The 9,458-nt window shown below is 42.8% G+C and overlaps 1 protein-coding gene and 1 pseudogene across 1 annotated transcript; one reads left to right on the top strand and one right to left on the bottom strand.

Moving 5' to 3' along the window:
- Positions 1-652: 652 nt before the first annotated feature.
- On the top strand, positions 653-3,749 carry LOC103974320 (ABC transporter G family member 1). The gene is made up of 8 exons (XM_009389120.3): positions 653-1,152; positions 1,250-1,329; positions 1,417-1,881; positions 1,999-2,085; positions 2,170-2,298; positions 2,384-2,575; positions 2,659-2,745; positions 2,863-3,749. Exons 1-8 carry the CDS (start codon positions 705-707, stop codon positions 3,535-3,537), a joined length of 2,163 nt encoding a protein of 720 aa, XP_009387395.3. The 5' UTR covers positions 653-704; the 3' UTR covers positions 3,538-3,749.
- A 2,343-nt stretch (positions 3,750-6,092) lies between these two features.
- Positions 6,093-7,602, bottom strand: LOC135673947 (phospho-2-dehydro-3-deoxyheptonate aldolase 1, chloroplastic-like; annotated as a pseudogene).
- Between the last annotated feature and the right edge of the window lie 1,856 nt (positions 7,603-9,458).

Below are 9,458 nucleotides of genomic sequence, written 5' to 3'. Positions count from 1 at the left end.
TTCTCCATCCCCAAGTCGTTGCGACGACGACATGTCAAGCAGCAGCAACAGCACATCTGGTTAGAACGGGCAATAATACTACCACAAGTAAAGCAAAAGGGGGATATGTTAAAAATGAAACGAAGAAGAAGAAGATGTTTGTGTTTGATATGGTGCTCTCTATTTATACATTAAGGAAGAAAAGGATTTAATTTCTCTCACTTCTCAGCCGAGCACATGTGGTTTTAGTTCAGTTCAGATTCGTTAAATCGTTGACTCAGTTCAATTTCCAGTTCGATTATGATTCGAACCGAACTATCATTTACTACTCATTGGCTAAGCTAACCTCGATGACTCTAGAATCGATAGTTTTGATTCCAAAATCGACAATTCTAATTTTGAAATTAGTAATTTTATATATATCAAATTTAAAATTAGAACTAAATAGTTTCAATTCTTAATTTTAATTTTAATTTTTTTATTTAATTTTTTTCTAAAATATTTCATTAGTTAATTAGTGTTTTATTAAACTATTAAAGGGACAGATCCATCATCCAAGAGACTATGACATCTGCCACCACATTCCACCACTTTTTTCCAAGTAGGAACGGTGTTACCCGCCACGCCACCCTACGTTGTACCCATGCAGACTCCACGTCTATTTATTGGCCTCGGTTCTCCGGTCTCGTCACAGGCAGCTCCTCACGCCAAATCCACAAGCTTCCATGGCTTCCCAATCGAGTGTGCCGAGATGGACTCCGAGTCCGAGCCCGACCCGGCCGCTCCGCCTTCGAGCCACGGCGGCGGTTGGCGACGACATCGAGATGCATGGCATCGACTCCCCTGGCGACGATGAGGCGTCCTTCCCGTTCGGTTATGTTCCCACTACCCCGCCGCCGCTGAGCCCAAGTCCTCGTCAGGATGACCAACTCGCGACGGAGGAGGTAGGCGGTGAAAGGCGCGGTGGCGCCCGTAAGGTCGGCAGTAACGGGAGAAGGGAGCAGCAAGGCGTTTTCCTCACCTGGGAGGATCTCTGGGTCTCGGCGCCCGACCGCAAAGGTGGGCGCGTCTCCATACTCTCTGCCATCACTGGCTGCGCTCGGCCTGGCGAGGTGTTGTCCATCATGGGACCCTCTGGTTGTGGCAAATCTACACTTCTTGATGCATTAGCAGGTCATCACATTCGATACCTTCTTCAGTTTCCTATAGGATCTATTTGTAGATGTGAATATTTGTATCTGATACTTTCATATGCGGGCTAAATGATCAGGAAGGCTGGGATCTGGTGTGAGTCAGAAAGGAGACATCCTGATCAATGGCCAAAGGCAGAAGCTCGCCTTTGGATCCTCGGTATGTACAAAGAGGTCCTCCTCAAAAGTCTTCGATTAGATTCAGTTCTTGGAGTAGTTGAGTACTCAACAGCTGTTCTTCTCTCAGGCTTATGTAACTCAAGATGATGTACTCATGACAACGCTGACGGTGAGGGAGGCCGTGTACTACTCAGCGCAGCTGCAGCTGCCGGATTCCATGTCGAGGTCGGAGAAGAGAGAGAGGGCCGAGGCCACGATACGGGAGATGGGGCTGGAAGGAACCATGAACACCAGAATCGGAGGGTGGGCTTCCAAGGGCATCAGTGGCGGGCAGAAGCGGAGGGTGAGCATCTGCATCGAGCTGTTGACGCGGCCTCAGCTGCTGTTCCTCGACGAGCCCACCAGCGGTCTCGACAGCGCCGCGTCCTACCACGTCATGGACCGCATCACCAGGCTGGCTCGACGGGAAGGGATGACCGTCGTGGCGGCCATTCACCAGCCCAGCAGCGAGGTGTTCGAGCTCTTCCACGGCCTTTGCCTCCTGGCTTATGGCAGGACAGTATTCTTTGGCGCTGCGTCCATGGCTAATGAGGTAGACCTTCCAGTCTTCAGTAATTCTACAGTCAACTATCAAGGAAAAATTATTTGGCAATCCAAAGAAGGACGAGGTCATGTTCTAACCAGTGTTGTTACTCTGCCTCTGCTCCAGTTCTTTGCTTCGAATGGATTCCCCTGTCCTCCTCTAAGAAATCCTTCCGACCACTATCTCAGGACCATCAACAAAGACTTTGACAAGGTCAGTGTCATTCATTTCTTTCATTCTGATGAAGCGAGAACAAGTTATATATAAACGTTGCACTGGTGACCCGGTCACCGACAGGATATCGAAGAAGATTACCAGTCCAATCCAAGAAGCACTGCAGAAGCAATCGAGATCCTCGTAAAGTCTTACAGATCCTCAGTTAGCTCACAGCAAGTAACAACGCAAATAGCAGATATCCGCGGCATGGTAATCGCAGCAAGTAACATCATCTTTGTTCATGGTAGCTTTCCCACAGCATGTGAATTCACCATCCCTTGACTTGTGTATGAAGGGAGGAGCTCTGGTCAAGAAGAGGAACCCGGCAAGCTTCATAACTCAGTCGCTTGTCCTCACGAGAAGATCCTTCGTGAACATGTACAGGGACTTGGGCTACTACTGGTTGAGATTTGCCATCTACATCGCCCTTTGCCTCTGTGTGGGCACCATTTTTCATGATGTTGGCCACGGTTATGGTTCGATTCAGGTATCCAGATCGATGACCATCATGTTTTGGTATATTCGTACCCAAACCTCTTTTATAATCATCTCGATTCTGATTGTTGTCAGGCAAGAGGATCCATGCTCATGTTCATAGCTTCATTCCTAACTTTCATGGCAATTGGAGGCTTCCCTTCGTTTGTAGAGGACATGAAGGTTAGTTTGAGTTCTTACTAGCAAAAATTTATGAGCCAAAATCGTCCATCTTGTTCGAATGAACATGTAGTACAAACAAGCTAGAACAGTGCTAATGGTTTGACGTGTCGAATCCAGATATTTGGAAGAGAAAGATTAAATGGACATTATGGAGTGTCTGCATTCACGATCGCCAACACACTCTCTGCAACTCCATACTTGGCTCTCGTCTCTGTGGTACCAGGAGCCATTGCCTACTACTTGGTTGGACTTCAGAAGTCGATCGACCACTTCGTCTACTTCTCTCTAGTGCTGTTCATGTGCATGATGCTTGTGGAGGGGTTGATGATGATCGTAGCCAGCATCGTCCCAGACTTCCTCATGGGCATCATCACTGGAGCAGGGATCCAAGGAGTGATGATGCTAAATGGAGGCTTCTTTAGGTTGCCCAATGACTTACCCAAGCCAGTGTGGAGGTACCCAATGTACTACATTGCATTCCACAAGTATGCCAACCAAGGATTCTACAAGAATGAGTTCCTGGGGTTGATCTTTCCCAATAACCAAGCTGGGGGGCCTCCCACCATCACTGGGGATGAGATCTTGAGGGAGACATGGCAAGTTGAGATGGGCCACTCCAAGTGGGTCGATCTTGCCATCTTGTTTGGGATGGTCATACTCTACAGGCTCATGTTCCTGGGAATTGTGAAGACTGTGGAGAAGTTGAAGCCCATCTTCAAGTCTCTAATGGTCAAAGCTCCTGAGAAATCCAAGCATGTCATGGAACAGTCGTCCTTTGAAACCATGGCTTGAGCATTCCATGGCTTCACTATGATTATATATATATATATATATATATATATATATATATATGCTATAGTTTGGTCCAATGTAGTAGTGTTATGTCTCTTTCACATGTCATGATGGGGAAGATACATATCCTCATGGTTGCTTATCTTCCATTTGGTCTTTTGCAGTGCTATTATATCTCTTTCCTAACTCATGATACGGAAATTATATCTTCATCAGTGTGTGTTAATTATTTGGTGTTCTGCTTTGCTGTTGTCTACTTCATACCTCATGAAATCCATCATGTGGCCTTTTGCAGTGCTGTTGTAGCTCTTTCAGACTTCGTCATGGGCAAAATTGTTATCAAATATAGAACACATCTCAAAACTAAAAAATCTATATCAAATATAATAATTTAAAATCTCTAGATTTCTAGGTCTCCCTTTGGATCTATCTTTTTTTTTCAATTATATATCTAAAGTGTTATATAAACATCTATTTGTAGAAGAAGAATAAACTCAATAATTTTACTATAATTATGATAGATATTTATATCTTGAGTAAGAGTTATAAATCAAAATTATATCTAATCACAAAATTTGATCTAATATTCTAACATGCTCTCCTACATTGAACTCTAAAAAAAATATTATGGAAAGCCTTGAAGGTTGATATAATTTCCTTTGATATCGTTAATTTCTTCTAGAATCTTTAAATTTTGAGTCATGCAATTTATATTAGTTATTCATATGCTCGATCTCTCTTATTTGTTTTGATCAATTATAAAATTCTAATTTGTTTGAAATTAATCTTATTAGATTTCTTAAGCCGAAGTTCAAAAATAAAATCAATCTGATCAGCATAATCATCTGTATGTATATCTAACTTTCTTTATCATATAATCCAACAAAATCATCTATCTCAATAAAATCAATACTATTCACATCACAGTTTGAATTTTGATTTTATCTCAATATCTTCAATTTTATCTTCAAACATTCATAAATGTCTTTTAAGATCATTCAAGTTTCTCCTATTGTGTTAGCTCCAAGATCTATAAAATAATATTTTCGTCTAGTATTTATTGTTAAACTTCAATGCTCTTTTATCAGTCAACCTTCATTTTGTTTTGTTCTTCACAGAGTTGATATAAAAATACCCCACCCACCCAGAAGAACAAAGACTTTTGCCTCAGCTACATAATTTGGTAGCTTTATATCAAAAATCATGCGAGGACACATCCAGAAGAAAGAATAATTCTCTAAAACCATTCCGACATCATAGCACCCTAACTCTTCTTCGAACACCTCCCGGGTGGCTTCCTTCTTGCTCATGGACATCAAAGAAGGCCCGGACCTCAGCCTAAGGAATTCGCAATACTATAATTACTGCTAATGGAAGCTCTAAAATTTCCAGCCACATCCCTGCCACTATCTAAGAAGTGTGCAACCATAAGCTATGATGTTGAAAGTGTCACCAGGCCATCATTAATCCAGCATTGTACATTATTCTTAATGTTATTATGAGCCATAATGTTATCCATAGTAGATAGAAATGTTGAAAATGTCATCAGGCTCTCGTTATATCATGAGTTAAAAGACAGTACCTTTAGGCAATAAAGGTACTGTAAAGACAGTACTTTTAGGTAAAAAAGAATTCACTTAATATTATACCTTAATCTCCTTTTATGAATTCATTAAAGATATATATTTATTTATGGCAAAATGTATACGTCAATGTTTTGACCTATAGATTATTTATTAAACATTCATAACTAAAAACTAAAAACAAAAAAATTATATATTATCCCCTATAATTAGTTATCTTTAGTATTCCGATCCATGTACTTTTAAAAGTTACATTACTATTCCTATTAATCTCGTTTTTTCTTGACGAAAATATCATATATATTCAGCAATAAATCAAAATAAGACAAAGTGAGCACGCACATGCTCAATGATAAATCTTATAGTATTTTTGTTAGTAGAATCAACAGCATAAGAAAATATAAAATAAAATTTTTTATTTTTATAAATATAATTTTTAAAAATATAAAAAGTTAAAGATATTAAAGTTAACTAATTACATGACATAATATCTAATTAGCCTAAAAGCTAAACATGCGAACGTACCAGAATTGAGTCGAAAGGTTGAGTCTTGAGACCACATGGGGGCCTTTATGGTATTCCCGTGCATGGGGTCACTGACCCAGGTTACAATTTGCTCAGCTCCCCTAACCGCTCGGATCAAATGGGGGCAGCTTCACCCGCATGTTCTCTGCCCCCATCGTCGTTATCACCGTGATCCTCCCCGGCTTGTTCTGAGGGTTCAGTTTATCAATCAACTTGCGAGCTCCATGGGGTCATCTTGTCACTTACCTACATCATCCACCAAGTATCCAATTAGATTTGCAAAATGTTCACTGAAGGAGCTAGAGGAGATGCGACAGTGAATAAATCTCTCAATTAGGAGGAGTTCGGCATCTTCATCACTATTGATTTTAAGCTTCACTAGCACTATCATGTTCCAGGTTTCGCAAAATAGCTTTGAGCGTGAACTAATTAGTATTTAACTGGAGATCATTCTACCGCAGTGAATAGTAAGGTCAGCTTGATGCCCAGAGGGTTGGCAACGCTCGAAGAAACTCGACATGAGCACCGTCAAGTTGGCGAGTCCGCTCTCCGACCCAGAGGAAGTGGGCCGAACAATCATAATGGAGGCCGGAAGTGCAGAACTCAGTGGTTGTCATGATGGCATTCATGGGAGGTCCAGAACTCAGTGGTTGTCATGATGGGATGGTCCATCGTAAGCCCGGCTGCAGCCATGAACCCCAGGGCCTCGGCCACCCGGTGGGCCAGTTCCTGATACCTGTCAGCGGCATAAAAACAAACATCACTGTGACTTCAGTCAGAAGACCTTACAAGGACCTTTTTATTCCCCAAATAACACAGGTTAAAGTCGAGATGTTTGTTCACGGCGAATGCAAGACGACCGCCATAAATTGATGAGACAGGGACTGACGGTCGCCTACCTGTCTCCCTGCTCACTGTGCTCGGTGAAGTCGAGGTTCCACTGCGTGACGCGCTGCATGGCGGAGTACCCACCGTTGGCGAACGCGCGGAGGAGGTTCAGCCGCCTGGCAATAGGCCCGGATCATCCTCTGCGGATCCGGAATCCTCGACTTCTCGTCGAACGCGTCGCCATTGATGTTGTCCCTTCTGTAGCTCGGCAGCTTCAACCCGTTCTTCTCCTCGAACGGCTCCGACCTCGGCTTTGAAAACTGCCCCGCCATCCTCCCCACCTGGAAATCCCCAGATCGAGAACATTAACACAAACTCCAGAACCGGTGAGATCGCAAGCGATGTGAATGCTAGGGTTTTATGTCGATCGAATTTCACCTTGATGACGGGCATCTGGCCGCAGAACAAGAGGGCGACGCTCATCTGGAGGAGGATCCGGAAGGTGTCCCGGATGTTAATGGAGTTGAACTCCTTGAAGCTCTCGGCGCAGTCGCTCCCCTGGAGAAGGAACGCCTTGCCGAGGGCCGCATCCGCGAGGCGCTCGTCTAGGTTGCGGGCCTCACCGGCAAACACAATCGGCGGGAATTTCTTATCGTGTGGAGCACCGACTCCGGCTCCACCATGGTCGGGTACTCCGGCAGCTGGAGCGCCTTCTTGGCCTTCCAGCTATGCACCGACCACCTCCGCAGCTTCTCCTCCAACGCCGGCTCCTTAGTTTTCACCTTGGAGGCCTCCGCGGCATTCACGACTGATATGGGACAGGCGGAAGCCTTCCTCCGGCCGGCGTGGACGAGGGACGGCAGGTAAGCCTGGGAGGAGCCGGGGAAGGCGCAGCGGGAGACGGAGGAGGAGGAAGAGGAGAAAAGCAGGGGCTGGTGGCGGGGGAGGAGGGAAGTGCCACTGGCGAGGGCCATTCTCGAACTCTTCTCCGTCCTTTTTCGGAGTAACAACGACGATGTTGAGGCGTGAAAGGAAATGCTAGAGAGAGAGAGAGAGGCGTCTGTAGTAAGAGAAGTCCCTCCTAAGGAGGTAGGAGGGCGAGGGAGGTGTTTATTTATAGAACCGAGAGGGCGCGGTGGCTGGTGGCGGGAGATAGGTGGGCGATGAGGGTGTCGTTGAGGAGATATAGGAGGCGCAGTCTCGGAAGTAAAAGTACTGTTGAACCAAAAAAATGCTTTCCGCATGTTAATTTCTTACCCAATTCGCGTACCTACTTACGACTGGGAAAATGGTCCCACCGATTGAGTGGTTGGAATGATTAACTGATCGGCGGGTAGGGAAAGTAGGTTCTGTTGAGGTATTTTACATTTTCGTATTTGGAATACCTCTCCGAAGACCTGCCATGTGATTCGTCAGCACATCAGGTCCCACCTTGGACCTTCCGAAGTACATCGTACTAGGTCGAAGAGTGAGAAGGTACTCGATTGAATGTTGAGGTATTACTCATGATGTGTTACGTTTGATGTATGTCGTCATAAGGCGCAATGAATACGAGTGCAATCACTTGATTCGGATCAATTATGTGGTTGATCAGAAGCCACGTGGATGCCTCTGGCAGTACCGCCTACCATTACTATTACGTTTTGTTTTCCTTATAATATTCTATTAATGCTTAATAGATGAATTGTAGTGTTCTTTTCTTATTTTTCTAAGAATTTATTCTTTTTTTATTGTTATGACGAGAAGGACTACATTAAATACAATCAATCATTCACTACCATCTTGAGAAAATATTAAAGAATGATTACATCAAATTCAATTATTTTCTACCATTTTCAGATAATACGAAGAAGGATTTACATCTATCCAGATTTTTATACAGCATTTTAACGGAAAAAGTTCACATTATTAGTTTTTTTATCTTTTCTTATTTGGACGAAAGTACCCTTAGACTTTTACTAAAATAATTTAAATGTTTATGTTATTTAAAAAATTCTTAATTTTGATAAATAATTATTATATTTTTAAAAATATAAAAATTAATTTTATGATTCTATAGATGATTAATATTATTTTTTATTTTTTATAATTAAAGACCTAATCATAAATTATAGGGATCACGACTCCTTGTTCTCGCATAAATTCATGCAAGAGTGAATGACAACATCACATTAAGATTTGATATTCGATCATCTACTTTATTATTCTACCTTTTTATCGTTCATCTATAATATTATTCTAACTTTTATCATATTGTATGAATATCACAAATTATATTGGGTAATTTTTCAAAAATATTTTTTTATTTTTCTCAAAAGGTGAGTATGTTTTTGTTTTTCTCAAATAGTATCTTTTATTTCATATAATACCCAAAATACCCATGTATCGGTCTCAAAATATATTACTCCTGCCATTCGTGAAGTTGTCTCATGGACCAATCCATTAGGTGCATTGGGCTAAGTGGAGTAAATCTCTTTACTTTGGTAAGATATCCCGAGGAAATCTCTCTACTCTGTTGAGGGAAATTCTTCCTCTTAATCTGTATAAATAAGGGGAGAATAGCTTCAATGTAAAAAAACTTCTTTAATAATTCTTTTTATCTTCTATTGGACCTGTTTTGGTGTGGCCTTGCTCGCCCTCAATAGTGGATCCCTCTCCAACCCCTACCTGCTCCTTCCCTCTTCTCCTTCATGCGACCTTCTTCTTCATCGGCGTCGCCTGCACCGACCCTAGGCTCGGGTTGTCCGCCGCCGTAGCATCGTCTTCATCAAGCTGTGATCTGCATCAATCGCGCCCGCTGCCTAGCTGTCAACTATCTATCCTCAGCTCTTGCTAAGAGCTAATCGTTGTAGGTTTCTCTACCAAATCGCTACAAATTCCTCTTGCTGCAACTTCCTCCTCTACCATAGCATCGTTGCAGCTTTCTCCTTTGTTGCAGCTACCTCCTCTGCTGCACCTATGCTACAGCTTTCTCCTCTATTGTAG

The sequence above is a fragment of the Musa acuminata genome, chromosome BXJ1-5, assembly GCF_036884655.1.
Source record: "Musa acuminata AAA Group cultivar baxijiao chromosome BXJ1-5, Cavendish_Baxijiao_AAA, whole genome shotgun sequence".
NCBI classification, from domain to species: domain Eukaryota; kingdom Viridiplantae; phylum Streptophyta; class Magnoliopsida; order Zingiberales; family Musaceae; genus Musa; species Musa acuminata.
Note: the sequence above shows the minus strand (reverse complement) of the source record. Positions and strands in the feature narration are given on the sequence as shown.

What these genes read in the sequence shown, in the direction of transcription:
- LOC103974320 (XM_009389120.3), top strand. Translation starts at nt 705, where the DNA reads ATGGCTTCCCAATCGAGTGTGCCGAGATGGACTCCGAGTCCGAGCCCG. An exon ending in CTGCGTCCATGGCTAATGAG is followed by an intron (nt 1,882 to 1,998) that starts GTAGACCTTCCA and finishes CCTCTGCTCCAG; the next exon opens with TTCTTTGCTTCGAATGGATT. An exon ending in ACGGTTATGGTTCGATTCAG is followed by an intron (nt 2,576 to 2,658) that starts GTATCCAGATCG and finishes GATTGTTGTCAG; the next exon opens with GCAAGAGGATCCATGCTCAT.